The sequence below is a fragment of the Chelon labrosus genome, assembly GCF_963514085.1.
Source record: "Chelon labrosus genome assembly, contig: SCAFFOLD_132, whole genome shotgun sequence".
In the NCBI taxonomy this organism is placed as follows: domain Eukaryota; kingdom Metazoa; phylum Chordata; class Actinopteri; order Mugiliformes; family Mugilidae; genus Chelon; species Chelon labrosus.
Window position 1 is genome coordinate 5,962 of NW_028181612.1, and position 18,450 is coordinate 24,411.

The following is an 18,450-nucleotide window of genomic DNA, read 5'->3' on the forward strand; positions in this document are numbered from 1 at the left end:
AATGAACCCTCTTGTCATCCAGCTTGTTTGGTAGAGAGAAATGAGGAAAACAAACACGCATGCACATGGCAATATATCGTGGCTGGCAAAATTATCGAGTTAGTTTTCATTTATCGTACGATTAATTGATTTATTGATTGAAATTATTGACAAAAATAAGTTTAACTAAAAAAGAACAATGTAACACTGTAAAATGAAACATGATGACCATGGTGTTCACCATCGTTTAAGTTATTTCCTGTTAAACAGTGATAAGAATTATATTGAGTAAGTTATAACACATACATTACTTACCTTGTGTATTTGTCTGTGTAGTTTTCCTCTAGGTCAGGAATTCCCAAAGTGTGGTGCACGCACCCCTGGGGGTGCGTGAACTGCCTCAAGGGGATGCGCGAGATGCAAAATGCAATGGCGGAGAAGAAGTTTTCTTCTTCTACGCACCGTATATGCGCAACTAACTGAGCCAGCTGCGCTGCACTTGAAAATCGTCAGATGGATTTTTTTTTTATCTGTTCCTGAGTCTATCCTCTTTGTTATTTATGTTGTGTGTAATTTAATTACAATTGTATTTCCATAGCCGCTTTGTTTTATGATGACGGGGTTGTGTTAGCTCCACAGTCATTGCTGCAATTTTTGTTTAATGCAGCTGAAAATATTATCCATATTTACCCCAACTTAACTGCTTTCAGCCTCTGAGCGTGAGCCTGAGCCTGTCATCCATCACCTTTGCTCTTAAAAGTGGAAGCTTGTGCGTAACTTTCATTATATTGAAAATGTTAGTGTTTCAGTTTAATTCAAATGCGTGAGCGCGTTGTTGCGATCGTTATTATTTTGTTATATGGCTATAAAAAAGCTTGTTGTGTTTTTTTTTTTTTTTTTTAAAGTGTGGGGGATTAGGGGTGCGTCAGCGCGGTTGGGATATAGAAGGGGGTGCGCAGCCAAAAAAGTTTGGGAACCGCTGCTCTAGGTGATCCAAACAGGCTGAACCAGTGGATGTTCAACATGAGATGAAGAACTGTATTCCTTACAGGACTTCTTGTCAGTACAGAGAACACTTTCAGAGTCATCACTTCATCATTGATTCCTTGTTAGAGCCCAGTGTTTTTTGTCTTGCAAACCTTGTCACTCTTGTACCTCTGCTACAGTGTTAAAAGCTCTATCCGTCTTTGTTTTTATTTTTATCAAGAAAAATTGCACCTTTAGAAAAATAGCGCTGTCTCTCGAAGAAAGACGGTAGTCTTGAGTTGTTGTTGAAGACTGCGCATGTGTGCCGCTGAACTGAGGGCATGTTGCAAATATAAAGTAAAAATAAAGATGAACGTTTGTTTTGGAGGTGCAACAGACAAATGTTTTAGACCAACATCTAAAACATTTTTTCCAATGGCACGCGATCTGCCCACACTACCTTCAATCATGTTTCTCCCTCATCGATTCTGCCCACATACACTCAGTCTGTCACCTGCCCCACAATAAGACACTGGACTTGTTTTATGCAAACACCAAGGAGGCATATTCTGCACCCCCCCACCTGCCCTAGGAAGAGCTGACCACAACATTGTTCACCTGCAGCCTGTGTATAAGCCTACTGTACACAGGCGGCCTGTGGTCCCACGCATGGTGAAGAGGTGGACTGTGGAGAGTGAGACAGCTCTCAGGGACTGCTGAGAGCTGTCTCGCTCTCAAAGTGCAGACCTACTTGTGGTTCCTAGAATTTCAAAAAGTAGTGGGAGGTAGAGCTTTCAGCTATCAGGCTCCTCTCCTGTGTAATCAGTTCCCAGTTTGGGGTTGGGACCCTTTGACACCCTCTCTACCCTCTCTTTTAAGGTCTGGCTTAATTCAGTTCAATTCAATTTTATTTATATAGCGTCAATAACAATACAAATTGTCTCAAGACGCTTTACAAAAACCCGGCCTGAAACCCCCAGAGCAAGCCTAAAGGCGACGGTGGCAAGGAAAAACTCCCTTTTAACAGGAAGAAACCTTGAGCAGAACCCAGCTCATATAGAGGGACCCATCTGCCTAAGGCCAGCCGGGTACAGACAGAAGAAAGGGAGAAGAGAACAGCAAGATAAACATACATCTGTCATAGATACACATACCTGACTAATTATAAGCTTGATCAAGCTTATACTTAGGGCTGGACTGAACCATCCCTTAGTTATGCTGCAATAGGCCTAGGCTGCTGGGGGACGATGCACTGAGCACTGGTCTCTCGCATCCTCCACTTTCTTTTCTCTGGCACCGAGCTCTTGTCCTCTGACTTCTTATCTACTACTAGTCATGCAATTCTGTGCTATTACTGTATAGCATGTTTACTGCTGTGTGTCCCTCCATATGAGCTGGGTTCTGCTTAAGGTTACTTCCTGTTAAAACAGAGTTTTTCCTTGACACTGTCGCTTTCGGGCTTGCTCTGGGTGTTTTGTTAAGTGTTTTGTGTTGTTATTTTTTTTGTGAGACAATTATTTAAAGAGAGTTGGTCAAATTAACTGTTTAATGTAAATTAAAATTATTCGCGGATACTTTATTTAATCTTGCATGCATTTGCCTATAGAATGCCATGTCTCTCTCAACAGTATAATGTTTAGTATTCCTGTACATGAAATGCACAGACTGCTGCTGTTTGTTGGTTAATATATCCGCATCATTACGGTGCAACGGACTGATACAAATATTCTTCATATACTGTATAAATTATTTTTAATAGTTGGTAGCATCATAATTAAGGGCTTTCACAAAGACTAAATAAATCAATAAAACGGGTATCACGAAATCTTGTGGGAAACACTGCACGTGGTGCTGCATTTTTGAGACTTCACAAATGCACCAATATTTTATCAGCCTTTCCTCTCTCTCAGAACTGAAGCAGATGAACTGGTTGAGCTTCGTGGGTCTGCTCATGGTGATGTGTGGAGAGGGCTTGCGGAAGGCAGCCATGTTGACAGCCGGTTCCAACTTCAACCACATTGTTCAGAATGAGAAGGCCCACAGCCACGTCCTGGTCACCAGCGGCGTCTACTCCTACTTCAGACATCCTTCCTATGTGGGCTGGTTCTACTGGAGCATAGGAACACAGGTGCGCTACAACAGCACACTCTGATCACTTATGTTTTTAATGTTTATTACGCTGAAATTTTTCTGAAATTGCTAATAATGAGTCCTACTAAATACAACCACAAAGACAAAAGTGATAGTTTCTTTTATTGTGTAGTGTATACACTACAGGTCAAAAGTTTTAGAACACCCTAATTTTTCCAGTTACATCTTGCAGTTTAAGTCGTGCAAGTCCAATGAATAGCTTGAAGTGGTACAAAGGTAAGTACTGAACAGCCAGAGGTTAAAAGGTTTGGTTACCCAAAATTGAAAAATAATGTGCATTTCAGAATTATACAAAAAGGCCTCTTTCAGGGAACAGGAAGTGGGTTAACAATTTAAAGCTGTTCTGCAGCAATGAAGGTTGAATCAGCCTTGAAAGCTGGTGCTACTAATTCCTGAAGGTGTTCCAACTTTTCTTGATTACTTACAACCCCCCCTGTCTGGATAAAAGCAGTGTTGGAACACACTGTGATACCAGACCCTCATGAGCATCAGGTGAACAGTATTGTACTGCAGAAAGTAGTGTGTTGCTACAAAAATGGCGAGAAAAAGGCAATTAACAATGGAAGACAGACAGAGCATCGTAACACTTAAAAATGTAGGTCTTTCCTACAGGGAAATTGCAAAGAAAGTCAAGGTGTCAGTGAGTACAGTTTTCTACACCATCAAAAGGCACTCAGAAACTGGGGGAAACTCTGACAGGAAGAGGTCTGGCAGACCCAAAGTAACAACTGAATCAGAGGACAAGTTTCTGAGAGTTAACAGCTTGCGTGATAGGTGGCTCACAGGACAACAGCTTCAAGAACAGACTGAAGACTGGAAGAAGGTATTATGGACTAATGAATCACAATTTCAAATCTTCAGTTCATCACGCAGGATCTTTGTACGCCGTCGAGTAGGCGAGAGGATGGTTCCACAGTGTGTGACATCAACTGTCAAACATGGAGGAGGAAGTGTGATGGTCTGGGGCTGTTTTGCTGGATCCAGGGTTGGTGACTACAGAGTGAGAGGCACCCTGAACCAAAACGGCTAACACAGCATTCTGCAGCTCCATGCAATACCCTCTGGTATGCGCCTAGTTGGTCAGAGGTTCATCCTACAGCAAAATAATGACCCAAAACACAAGTCCAAGCTATGCCAGAACTACCTCAGGAAAAAAGAACAACATGGTAAGCTTGAAAACATGGAGTGGCCAGCACAGTCTCCAGACTTAAACCCCATCGAGCTGATTTGGTATGAACTGGACAGAAGAGTAAAAGCCAAGCAACCTACAAGTGTCACACATTTATGGGAACTTCCGCAACAGACTTGGGAAGAACTTTCTGAAGAATATTTGATTTCTATTGTAGAAAGAATGCCACGAGTGTGTTCAGCTGTTATATCTGCCAAAGGTGGCTACTTTGATGAGTCAAAAGTTTAGAATACATTTTGGTCTATAAATTGATTCCATGATTACTTTTTCAGCTCAAATTGCTTGTTTGTTCTATGCTTTCATTTCAGAGTGCAATGAGACACTAAACTGACTAATTTTCAGTAAAAAACTGGAAAAAGTGTGGTGTTCTAAAACTTTTGACCGATAGTGTATATAGAGGTATATCCTGACAGTAGACACCATAGACTTTATAAAGATGGACAATGGAACAGCTCCTCAAACGTAAAGACAAAGCAAGTAGAACTCCCCCTGGTGGCTGACTGCAGTATAAGTCATAAGCTCCACTTCCTCCATGTTAGTGGATGGGACTTGGGCCAAACTACAAAACTGAAGTGTGACAACTATCATTTGCCATGCCAATTGCTCTGTGAAGCAGTGAAGGACTGTGAGAATAGGAAATTAATAAACCGTGTATAATCCAGTTCTTTGAAACTGGTGGAGGTAGAGCAGAGCACAGTATTAATCAAACGAAAACACAAATGAGTCTGGCAGAAGTGTGGGCGAGTCATCATTATGTGGCTCTGTGTGGCTCCTCTCTCGGACCGTACTGCGCGGACTCTAACTCCAAACTCACGAGATGGCACCGCCCGTATCCGGGCAAATGAAAAAGAAATGTTATGCATGTGCATTTGTTTATTTAGGAACATAAGTTAGTATTACATATCTATGATTTACAAAAGTAAGTGCACCTCTTTGTTTACAAGTTTTAAATTCGAGTCCATCTGTTAAGAAATGTTTCCAATCAGTCTCAGTAATGAGACTCGTTCTGACAAAAAATTACTTAAAACATCAAGGCATTTTATGCAGAAATGTAGAAAATTCTGAAGGGTGCAAAAGTTTTATGTGTATACATAAGAAGAGTAGGAACCATCATGGAAAAATAAACCTCTGCATGGTATCACTGGCAGATAGCATTTGTAGTGGTGGACAAACAGCGATAGATGTAGCAATCTTGAGTGAACCACACATAGAAGAAGGAACACGAGAAACTCGAAAAATACCAAGGGCTGAAAAGAAACTCGAAAAGATGTCAGAGGAGAAGGCAACGGTTGTCTCTGGTGATCGAAACATTTACTACTTTTATATACATACCAGAATTTTTTGGCGGTCAAAATAAAATACTAACCAACATCATAGAGATTTTGAGTATTCTAAAGAACTGACTGAAATTCCTGCCTGAAAGAATGCTTACCATGAACTGCAGTGCACTGGTTAAATATGCCTGCTTGGTTCTATACAGTATACAGTGGTACGTAGCCCATCTCATTTTTGTTGTTCCTCGTGTCTTCAGGATGTTTTGGAGCACTTGAAATTTAAGAGGAATCTAAAAGTGATAAAACATAACACTTTAATTTTAACATCAAGTCAGTGAACACATGGTCCTAACCTACAGAGTTTAAATATTACACTGACTGATTTTCAGAGTCAGTTCAATTCTAATTATATATAATTTTATACTAGACCACTTTTACACTACACCAATTATTCCTATTCAACACTTTAGGGAAAAATATACTGCGCGGACTCCAAACTCACTAGATGGCACCGCCTGTATCACTTAGGTACTAGCTTCAGTTTGGCCAATGACGTGTTCCATATTTATATACAGTCTATGGTAGACAAGGAGAACCCAGTCAGACTAATGACAAAGAAATGTTATGCATGTGTATTTGACCTTACCATGATCAGCTATCACTTAAAACTAGTAACACTCAACATTTTTGCAAAGTAAAAAAAACAAAAAAAAAAAACACCATCATATAGATTTAAATTACAATTTATTTAAAAAATAAATGAATAAAAAAAATTTGTGAACAGTGGTCATTATGAAGGTTTAAAAATTCTACACACAACACCGCATAATGGCAATGTGAAAGAAGTTTCGAGATTTTTGCAAATTTATTAAAAATAAAAAACTTCATCTTTCTGCAGGACAGCAACCCTAAGCTTACAGCCAAGATAGCAAAGGAATGGCTTCAGGATAACTGTGAATGTCCTTGTTGGGCCACACAAGGACATTCTTTGTCGACTTGGCCCAGACTTGGCCCAGACTTTCCAGTGATCGAACATCACTGGAAAGATCTTAAAATGGCTGTGCACCGATGCTTCCCATCCAACCCAAAGGAGATTGAGAGATGCTGTGAAGACAAATGGCAAAACTGAAGATAGGTGTGGCAAGCTTGTGGCATCATATTCAAAAAGACTTCAGTTTTCACATTGTCATTATGGAGTGTTGTGTGTAAAATTTTGAGTAAAAAAATCAATTTAATCCATTTTGGAATAAGGCTGTAACATAAAATGCAGAAAAAAATAGCGCTGTGAATACTTTCTGGGTGCACCGTAAACCTTAAAAATCTAAAATTTGAATTAATTAAACTTAAAAAGAGGTTTATAAGATATATGGGCTGTAGTAGTATTTTCAAGGTGACATTTAACAGTCAAATGCTTTAAGTCTAAAATTTTAAATTAAAATTTTTAAATATGTAGCAGCCACTTTGTCTCGTCTTTTTCCGACCTTGAACTGAAGACAGAGGAGGGTAGTGGAGGAAAGATCACTGCCTCATACCTGTACCAAATAGAGACAAAATGGGGATATTCTCTTAAATGGCTTTTGATGGCAGGAAAATGGCAGACTGAAAACCAGGTGGGTGTGGCTTTCCAGAGCATAGGGTACTTTCATGAGTGAACATATCCACTAACACTGAGGGACAGTGTCTCCATCTTGTATTAACTCTGAGAGAGTAATTTTAAAACCATGTCTTTTAACCAACACTGGGTTCCAACTCACTCTTCCTATAGTTGTAATAACAACTGTGGGGAAACGTGACACCATTGTTAATGTTCTGAGTACTAATAACTAATAGATTGAGTGATAGTTTGCTGCTTTGTACTTTTAAGGAGATATTTCCTTTGTGTTCTGTTTTCTGATGAAACTGTTGGCTACTGCAGGTCATGCTTTGTAACCCAGTGTGTATACTGGGCTATGCAATAGCCAGCTGGCGGTTCTTCCGGGAGCGAATAGAAGAGGAGGAGCTCTCACTCATCCATTTCTTTGCTGAGGACTATGTAAAGTACAAGAAGAAGGTTCCCACTGGGCTTCCTTTCATCTCAGGCATCCGTGTTAACTAGTCCCAGCAGTTGGATGCTGGGGCTAACAGAATTAAAACACTTAAGCAGGACCTGATACATGTGTTGTCTGCCATAGCAGCTACTCTGCAGAGGTAAAATACTGCAGCTGGTCAAGAGCCTGTAGCTCACAGACAGAGATGGTGACAACTGAGATTCCTGCAGGCAGCTGGGCTGCCATTTTTCTACCAACCTCCAAAAAACAATTAAAGACCAGATAACCTCCAGTGTAGTAATGTTTTTCATCAATTTCACTTGTTTGTCTTCTTTCTTTCACCAGGATTAGTGATTCCATTTATCAGCAGTTTTGTTGAAGAATGAGACTTAACTGGGCCCTAGGGATTTGAGCAGTATAATGACCATTCTCTGAGACATGGAAATGTTTGAGGTTCTTTGAAAATCAGATGATTACAATTATGTCTTGGTTCCACTATTTCTTGTATAGTCAAAATGAAATATACATGTGAACAATCTCTTAATTTGCAAATGTAACTGCTTCAAGGTATCATACACTGAAACTACCCATCCTTTGACACAAGGTCAAATCCAAATGATAATATGATCAGGACTTGTGCTTTGTCATCCGCACAAGGTAGATGAATAATATGAAATATGAAGTGTCTTTGTCTCCCCCCTTTTTTTTTTTTTTTAAATGGACATCATGTTCAAGGGTTTTGTTTCAGGTTGGCTTGGAGTGCAGATCTCCACTGTAGTCTGGAAAGTCATCTCAGAAAAAAATAGCTCTCTCCTAAAACACATATGTAATTCCACTACCATCTTTCTGACACAGTTTCTCTACACCAGCTTAAAAACACCACTTCTTGTGATACCATGACGATAGATTTAGGCAATTTGGTAAACAGCTGAATATGTGAATTGTATTGTAGTCTATTCAGGAGTGGGTAAAGCTTTTTGATTTCCAGAATAAAATATATATAAACAATTCGAAAAACAAGCAATTATGACAGCGTCCAAGTACCCCCTGTGATTCAGACACAAACATAACTACAGTGATTCAAAGAGAGCCGCCTGGCATAATGCAAAACCAAAACTGCCCCAACCAAACACTGTCGGGAATCCAAGAGCTTTGTGTAATAGGGGTCGATAGGAAGGAAAGTGTGGCTAGTCTCAGGCAGTCTTGCAAGGAGCACTATGAAAAGACAGGATCTATACTTGGAGCAATAGGATTTCTTCTTATACCTGAATGAGCAGATGCCTTTTCTCCAAATGTTATGTAAAATATTGAAGATCAACTGGCTGAACCTGGTAACTTTTTCTTTTGGTTCGGTTCTTCAGTCCCTCTGAGAATTTGATTAGAGGAGCTGAGTCAATATCACCATAAGGTGCCTTTGAGACTTCCCAATTTCCCCCCCAAAAAGTTGAGATTTTCCATTTAACTTCAGATTTATTGTATTAAGTACATGTTATGCTGTTAGAAATGCATGTTGGTCAAGCTCCCGCAAATAATGTACACGCAAACAGCAAAATATGTCAACCCTGTCATGGACAATTTCAGAGTAGAATAAATACATTGTAATTACATAGTGATTATAAAATGTATATTTTCAGAAAGCCATTTAGTCCCTTTCTCAACACTATGTTTTAGTTAATGGGAAAAGTATTTGTATAGTAATGAAATTAGGGCAAACTATTTGTTTATAAAATCAGCGAGAATTGCACTTTCTTTTCTAAATAAAATTAACAACAAAGATATCTGGTCAAACTTTCAAACAATACTATTTGGCCCTTACTTGTTTATAAAGGAATCACACAAAGAGTTTGGTAACTTGTGAAAATAAATTGTTTATTTTCTTAGAACATGAAAATAACAGGGTGGACAGTAACATGACAGGGTGGACCTTGGGCATAACAGGGTGGACACATTGTGAAAGGTCATTGAATGGTCTCATTTTGCAATAAATCAAAAAGAAATTATGTAAAAAAAAAAAATGCCCGAGGTCCTTTTCCCATGTAGGGGGAAATTACCAGGTGAACAGACTGGTTTTGATCCACTTTACCTGCACGCAGCAAAACACAAAAAATGAGCCATTAATGTGGCATTCTAGAGTTGAACTCTGTACATCATTCTGCACAGTGAAAGTCAAACATTCAACTGTAGAACAAGAAGAAAAATGTTGTTTTAAGTGGAGAACGATTGATTTGAAAAAAACAGAATATCACTGAACATCACTGAGACACGTCTCCCTTTCTGCAGAGGCATGGCTCAATTCTGCAGTTGCTGTTCCACATACTTCCATGCAGATGCTTCAATCCGTACAGAGCGCTTGTTCAGAGCCTGTGGTTCTGGTATTAGGCAAAGTACCTGCCAGTCATGGTACCAACAGATGTCATCCCGGAGACTTGGCCAGTGGAACTTGTTTATGCCATGGCGGTGCATACACTTAACTTTCACACTGTGCCCTTCAACATCTCTGATGACACCTGGGTATGCTTCATTGTCGTAATTAACGACGCACCACTCTCCAATGTGCTTTACCTCAATCATTTCTGGTCTCCTAGGATTATCTGGTGTCTTTCCACATGCTGGGGACTCGTCGGATGAAACAGTAACATTAGCTAGAGTGACCTCTTGAAGGTTAAAGCAGGGACAGTCCAAAACACCTTCCTCCTTTTTACACAGACATGAAATGTCTCTGTATTTCATTTGGCCGGGTTTCAGACTGATAGCTTGGTGGATTCTCATAGTGCCTTTTATGGCAGCTATTGCAGGTACCTCAGTCTTGGATTCAGTATCCCTCTCTGGGACGTAGAACAGCTCGACAGATGTGTTCAGGCTTTTCAGCTTGTCATACAAGCTCTGGGCATCAGGAATGTTTCCTCCATGGGCTACAATCCGGTCTGCTGACCTCTTGAGGGCCCCACCCACACCATCTGGTGCCCCCTTGCCATGACTAGCCTCAAAGAAATTCCACGTTATTTCTTTGAAGCCATACTTGTAGGGTTCTGTTGAGGGGTAGAAGAAATTTCCCTTTTGTCGATACTGCGTTGCAGGCCCGTCGCTGAAAAAATGAAGTATGCTGACTTGTGGGGTCTCTCACTACCTTCAGAACTGGATCGAGGTGGGTCAGAGGAAGAGGGGGTTACCACCCAAAAGGGTTTGAGACGGCAAAAGGAGGTGTATGACATGTGGCCAGTATGCTTAGAGACAAACCTCCTGTGCAAGTTCAACTGCTTCTCTCTGTTTTTGCATGTTCATATTTTCTTTTAATATTCTCAATCAGGGATGTATGGAAAAGAAGAGCTCTTTTGATGGGTGAATTCACTTTTTTACATGCCAACAAAGCATTCACTTGTGTACGTGGTGATTTGGATGCACTTTCTTTCTTGGCCCTATGGTACTACTTCTTATATTTCTCAGTTTTAGTTTTCTCTTTTTCGAGCTGTGCCTCCAATATTTCGATCTGTTTTTTCAGTTTCCTCTTCGAACTCCTTTGAATGCTTTCCCCTTTACGCCGTTGCCTGAAACACAAAATATTTGTGAGGATTTTTAGTAAGATTTTAGCAAGTTAGTTGTCAATATGTCATTTTATGGGGACATAAACAGTTGATAAATGTCATTCAGATAATTCGAAACTTTCTAATAAGTCTCATCAGCTAAACTTCCAATGATCTAACCTGGAGGGCCCTGGCTCACGCTGATTTTCAGGAGTTTCAGCAGCTGCAGGGGAGTTGGGTGGTGTCTCTGCCTGTAGCAAAGCACTGGCCCTGTTTCTGGCTCTGGTTTGACTTTTTGCCTCTCTCCATTTCTTTCTTTTTGCCCTCTTCTCTCTCTCACTGAGCTCACTGACACCATTCTTCTTTCCAGTCTCTCTGTCTTTTTCCATTTGTCCCTTTCCTTCTCAAGATACTTTCTTCTTCTTTCTGGGTCAGCATCACGACGTTCCCGATATTCCCTTGCTATCTCAGCTCCTTTTGATCTCATACCTTGAAGAAGACAATTCAAAATGTTCCCTTGAACACTTTAATTGGGAGTCCCGGTAAACTTGGCTTGCCTGATCAAATGAGGCTTGCTAATACATTTTTACTATGTATAGCATGTACTGTTATAAAATGTCTGTAATAGCTGTAGGGCTGGGCGATATGGCTGAAAAATGTATCACGATATAAGTGTTTCATATCAGTCGATATCGATAATTATTGATTCGTTTTTTTAACCTTCTACCCAGACTTCTCAACTGTGCTGAACTGCATCCGTTATTTCTTCATATCGCTTTGATATTTTGTCGTATGGCACTGCTGCCGTGTACCTCTGGATCAGATGTTGCGCGAGACTTTTTCGTTGTCAGTCACTTTGACTGACAGGGTCATAAAAATCCCGTCATAACTCATTTTTACCTGTCACTTTAATTTTTTTTTAAATGATAACAATGACATATTCAATAGCATTTAATTTTCATTCATTTTTAATTAATAGTAGCGGTGGAAAAAAAGATTCGGTTCATATAACCGGCAAACTAAGGCACTCAGACACTCACTCACTTAAGCACAATACGCAGAGACACGAAACTTAACCGACTCATAACCGCTGCTCGTGGATCCCTGCTTAACTGAGTCAGCAGCCACTCACTCGGCCGGCAGATAAACGAAACTTAACCGACTACTAATCAAGAGACAAGAGCCAATTAATATGCTCACTCGCCACCAAGTTTGCAGACAACATCGGTCTGACTCTTGTCAGACAAAATATTGCCAAACTGGTGACGTGACCTTTCCTTTTTTATCTACAATTTCCTCTCACGCTGTCGCACACATATTCTCCTTTCACTCCACGCCGTTCTTTTTGTTGTTGATGCCATCAACCTGGCTTAGCTGGGCAGTGATAGGTCGAGAGGCTAAAGCCCTTCCTCAGCCTACATCCCCCAGAATGACTTGCAGTTCTGGCTCAGGGTTTTCTTCCTATTTTTTTCTAACGGAGTTCGAGTGAAATTATCGAACATTCTATCGAATGTATTTTCTATTGATATCGATCACGTGTCTATTGCGATATATATCGTTATCATTTTATCGCCCAGCCCTAAATAGCTGTTGTAATAGTGTAACATTATCAGCATGTGGCCTAAACTATGCAAATATCCTTCCTGTCATGAACCATGTCCACCCTGTCATGGAAGGCTTGCTGACAGGGTGGACAATGAGAGGGTGGACATTTTTGGCTAATATTAGCATTTAATTAGCACATGGTGGACCTTCACTTAGCAACATGATTCAGTTAGCAAGCAGACTGTACTGTTTAACACATATATTTTGAATTTCTGAAAGGTTTTTATATTAATTGATATTTCACTATGACAGAGTGGCGTGTTAAGCTTGACAACATCTAACTACACACCTAATATGATGAAAATTACGAAACATAAGAGTAAATACTTACTCTGCAACTAGCCACTGTTTCAGTCTCCATTGAAGAAAGACAAAATGCTGGTTGTGATGTCACTGAAAACATCAGGGGTTTCTTAAAGGGGCAGTTAGCCCAAAATGACAGGGTGGACAGCAGTTTCAGGGACACATGCAAAATGTTCAATACTATTATGAAAATAGAATATACATGATCAAAATGACTTGTTTTATCAAATAACTTGTTGTGACAATGAAACCATGTAAAAAAAAAAAAAAAAATTGATTTAGTATCATTTAACCACTTATTACACACACTGAAGTTAGCAGAACAGTATGTGGGACATGCCAAAATCACGTACATCCAAAGGAAAAAAAGGTATAAAATGAAGGAAACACATTTTTAAAGACATATTATTGTACTGATATGTGTGCAAATCTTTGGTCACTTATAATAAGACCTCAGAGATTAATAATTCTGCTATATTTTCATGATGACTGAGTGATTCTGATGAGGACACCAAAGGCACTTTATAGTGATATTGACTCAGCTAATGATTGTACACCAGTCTTTGACCGAGCTTTACATGAAACCATGATCAACCACCCTAAAATGAGAGAAATGATGAAAGAGAAGGCATAACATTAACAGAATGAGAATGTCTGTTAGTCTTTCGAGGCATGTACTGTAGCGAGATGACTAAAATTAACTGCAAAAGTTGCAGACACAAGCAAGGAGCTGTGAAAGTAAGTGGCAGACAAATTATTATAATTTGCTTATTATTATTACCGTAAATTCCGGACTATAAGCCGCTACTTTTGTCACTTGCTTTGGACCCTGCGGCTTATACAAGGGCGGATGGATTTTTATAGCTAACGGTCACCAGGGGCGCACTATCATGTCATAGACGATGACACGAGAATTAAGAACCGACTTTTCTGGTTATTTTGATACAGTAAACGGCCGTGTTACTGCACCTTTACTGCTGTGTTGGCTGTTTTCGAAAAAGATGCTGGTTATTTTGTTGAGCAGCCGGGTTACTGCACTTTTGCTGCCGTGTTACAGGCAAGCACTTTTAAAAACGAATTAAATTCACCCATTTAACGTTATTGCGTCGTCAAGCGTTGTAAGCTTTGTTTTTTAAATACTGCACTACTACGGTACTATGACTGCAGGAAGTGTATACCGTTGTATTATTTGTGCACTGCACGAATGCTGTTTGTAATGTCAAAGATGTGAAGGTTTGATCGATTGATTTTTTGTTTGATTGATCGAAAGATTTATGTTTGTCAAATGTAAATAAATGAGACGCTTTGCGTTTCCAAACAGTCATTTCTGTCCCGACAATCCCCTCCGTGGTAGAAGAAACCTTACGGTAATTAAACATTAAAACACCAGCGGTTTATAGTCGGGTGCGGCTTATATATGGCACAATCTGTAGTTTCCCCAAAATTTAGCTGGTGCGGCTTATATTCAGGTGCGCCTTATAGTCCGGAAAATACGGTATTAAGAAATAACCTCTGCTACTAAAATGAGTTATTTTGACATTTGACATCTACAGTTATGAACATAAACAAGTAAAAGAAACAACCATATTTGATAAACTGAAAGGTAACATTACCTGGTACAAAAAATAAAATTGAAGGACCAAAAAATTACCCAACATCGCATATAGTCACATTTAAGTCTCCTGGAAAACTAGAAATGTTAAACTCTGTACTTCATAATAGGAATTGAGAAACTCATGTAGGAGTTGAAGTTAAATGTGGATCAACAATTACTTTCAGTGAAATCACTGCAGCACAGAACATAGAGAAGACATTTGAGTAGATGGCATGTAGGAGGCTTAGAAAGAGACAACTTTCTGCGTGTTTCCAGCCACTGACACACCCGAACAAGGAAAGGTATTTTAGACCAATCACAGCCGTGTTGATCGCCACAAACATAGTTCTTTCTAGGAAGGTGCACACCAGGTTGTGACGTAGGGTCCATAGCTACAACGTATTTGCAAGATTTTCTGCTACACCTACAGTGTATAAAAACAAGTCGCGTGCAAAAACTCTCAGGCCAATGTAAACTGATTGACTGTGAGAGCATAGCTTTGGTAATTTTCAATATGGGCTGCTAGTAAATAACGTGCGCTGCTATAAGTGTGATATTAGGACTTGCACCCATCATGTTAGGTATAGGTCTCAGGGACTGTATGTTAGTTTTGTGTCTTGTGTCTTCATGCATGTATTTTATTTAATTATTTTTTCATACATGTTAATCCCAGAGAAACAGTCATTCTGCTTTGCACAGATGTATGGTAAGACTCAATACAGACAATAAACTTGACTTGATTTGATTATTCCCTTTTGACTGGAACAGTGCATTTTAAGTAATGCGTTAGGGTACATAAAATGTTTTTAACATTCACACAATATTCTCTGAACTTGATATTTTCTTTATCAATGCACAACAGTTTCTTCCCGCAAGAATGGCGCAGCCATGTTTGGCAGATTTTCTGAAACCATACAACTGAAGCATGTCATTTAATCTTGTTAATATTCAACAAACCTGTTCCTGAGTAGATTTGTCCTTGTTTTGAAGAACTGTATTCAGGATCATGCCAAATCCTCAATGCCAAACAGTTAATCCATGTACAGCATTGTCTAGTGGGGTTGAAACCTGTTGAAGTAAAGCAAAACACTGTGGGGAATGACATCTTAAATGAATCTGCCCGTCTTTAAAAATTGTATCTGTTTATTTAATTTTAGCAAATTCTGACAGAATTAAGTTTTATTGTAGTTGTTCCTGTTTGACTGTAATTACAGTAGTCCAGCATAGAAGAAATAATTTCATGAACTAGTTTCCTGTCACTTTGAGATGTTTCTACTTTTGATTACTTTATTTTGTGAAAAAAGGCAAGCCTAGTCACCTGTTTTATGTGCATAACTTCTGTTTATTTTTAATTTAGAAAGTTAAAAGTTATCCAGCTTTAAGACAAGTTTGGAAGTTTGACAAAGCGATTTGTTCATCTGACACAGTTAAATATACATGGGTGAGATCAGCATAGCAATGGAATCGTTTCCTAACAGTATTGCCCAAGGAAAGCATGTGTGATGTAAAAGTTATTAGTCCTAGCACAGACCCCTGTGGAACTTTATGACTAACTTCTGTGTATGTCCAAGAATCACTGACATGAACAAATTGAAGTCTATCTGATATGATGCGAACTAGCCTAGTGCACTTATCGCGATGACTGTCTCTGTAATAAAATACTATGATCAGTGGTGTAAATTGTGGTATGCAAGTATTGAAATGTGCACTTTTGACAATTGGAGTCGTGAATTGTTTAGCTAATTGGACTTTGACGGATTCCCATTCATTGCCTATCGTAGTGCTAAACTAGCCTGGTCGTTACCATCCTACGTTTCCGCCCGAAATTTGATTTCGGTCTGGCACGGAGTCTGGCCAAATTGCACTTCCGCAGTTTGCGTGTAACAGCGCCAGTCAGCGAACAGTTGAGTGATGACGCGGAACTCGCATGCCGAGTTGCTTGTAGTCCAGTGAAGCTTGTAGTTCAACAGCATAGCAACAAGGGCGACGGAGGAAGAGGCGCTAGAAACCATCCGCGAAGTTGTCTCAACTCTCGAGAGCATCACGGAATTAAAACCAGAACAAGAGGCTTGTCTTGTCAATTTTACAAATGGCAAGGACGTCGTAGCTCTCCTTCCAACTGGCTTTGGGAAAAGTTTGATTTATTGAACTGGAAGCGGAAGTGGTAAGCGTAAGAGCCTGAACTCTGGCGCACAATATACGTCATTACCAAACGTTGCTGATTGGTTAAGGGAACTCCAATGATTTTAAACCTCAAAATAAGCATCCGCCCATTACGGAGACAGATTCCTATTACATTGGGCCAGACTAACGTGCCAGACCGAAATCAAATTTCGGGCGGAAACGTAGGATGGTAACGACCAGGCTAGTGCTAAACCACTATGGATAAAAAAAAAAAAAAAAGTATAAAGAAAAAATGAGAATATGTTATAGCTATGAGAAATATTCAAAGTGGAAAAGTAGATTTCGGCCCTTCTTGTACAGGACACTTGTTTTGTCTAAGCAATCCAGCTATTTGTCTTGGTCTGTGAGGCCTTCCTGCTGACTTCAATCATCATCTCCCTTGTCTTGCATTTATTGATGTGAAGATAATAGAGTTCACCACAGTCGACAAAGTACTCAACATTCCTGTGTTTCCTGTGGCTGTACCATCTGAAAACGTCAGCTGTTTGTGTTGTAATGGAAGTCTGATGTACATGGTATACATCCCTTTGCTGTAGAGTACCTCATCAGACACACAGCCATGTAACCTCATAAAATATAAATGGAGTGTGTTGGCTCACATCCGCCACAGTGCAGTTGTCACTGAACTGAAAAAAATATCTCAATTAGAGACCGAAACTGGTTTTCTGTCAGATAGTAAACATGTTTATTTCTGCAGTAAAGTTAAACATTAAAAAAATATTCTCACATAGGGGTTGACTTGAAGACTGATAAGATTTATATTTGTGTATCATACAATTACACTCCATGCCATCACATGAAGTGTAATAGCCATTTTTCCCGCTTAGTCATAAGACATGTTTGTTGATCCCACGTATGGGAAGTTTCCCTGTCACAGTAGTGTGGAATTTGGCAAAATATATACAAAAAAACAATAACGAATTTGACAGAAAATTTTCAAAATACAATAACAAATTTGAAAATATATATATATACAAAAAATGACACTGCAAAATATATAGAGAAATGGAAATATAAAGACATTCTGTATGTACACTGTAGTGGATGGAAAACTGCAAATAAATAATTGCTTTAAAACTATTGAGACGGTGAGGTAGTGATTTGTGCAATACAAGGCAGTGCAAAAAAGATTTAGTCTGCAAGAACAATGAATGTAAGGGAAAAACAAAACAAAACAAAAAAACTGGTTATTTTTGACTGGTGTTGTACAGCCTTATTGCAGTTGGAATGAAGGACCCGCGTTCCTTCTTGCACCGTGGATGCAGCAGTCTGCTGCTGAAGGAACTGCTTTGGTCTCATACAGTCTGATGCAGTGGGTAAAAACATTTTTTAAAGTGATTCTTTTCTCAGTATTTAAAGTAGCAGGAATCCCAAGAATTTAAGGGAAAGTACAAAAACTAACATAGACCACGAGCGCCCTCAAACAAACAAACAAAAAAAAAAACTCAAAACAAAACTCGCCAGTTTTCTAGACTACCGCTCATTTCCATGTCAAGTTCAACTTGCGACAGCAGAGGTTGGCAAGGGGGAGTGGGCGAGGGATAGACTGATCCCAAGCCACACAACACAAACTGCGTCAAAATAAATCCTACATGTAATTAATTGGGTTATGTGAAAAATGAAAAAAATACATAAATAAAAATCTGTGCAGTCATCT

General features: G+C 39.4%; 1 protein-coding gene across 2 annotated transcripts in view; it reads left to right on the top strand.

Moving 5' to 3' along the window:
* Positions 1-985: 985 nt before the first annotated feature.
* The window catches only part of LOC311509855 (uncharacterized protein), a 30,822-nt gene continuing 13,357 nt past the window's right edge, over positions 986-18,450 (top strand). For both annotated transcript variants that reach the window (XR_014699872.1, XM_084575295.1), the window contains exon 1: positions 986-3,073. Coding sequence is in view for 1 of the 2 variants with exons in the window: in XM_084575295.1 (XP_084431421.1) it covers positions 2,819-3,073 (255 nt within the window). In the remaining variant the exon portion in view is untranslated. The remainder of the gene's footprint in view (positions 3,074-18,450) is intronic.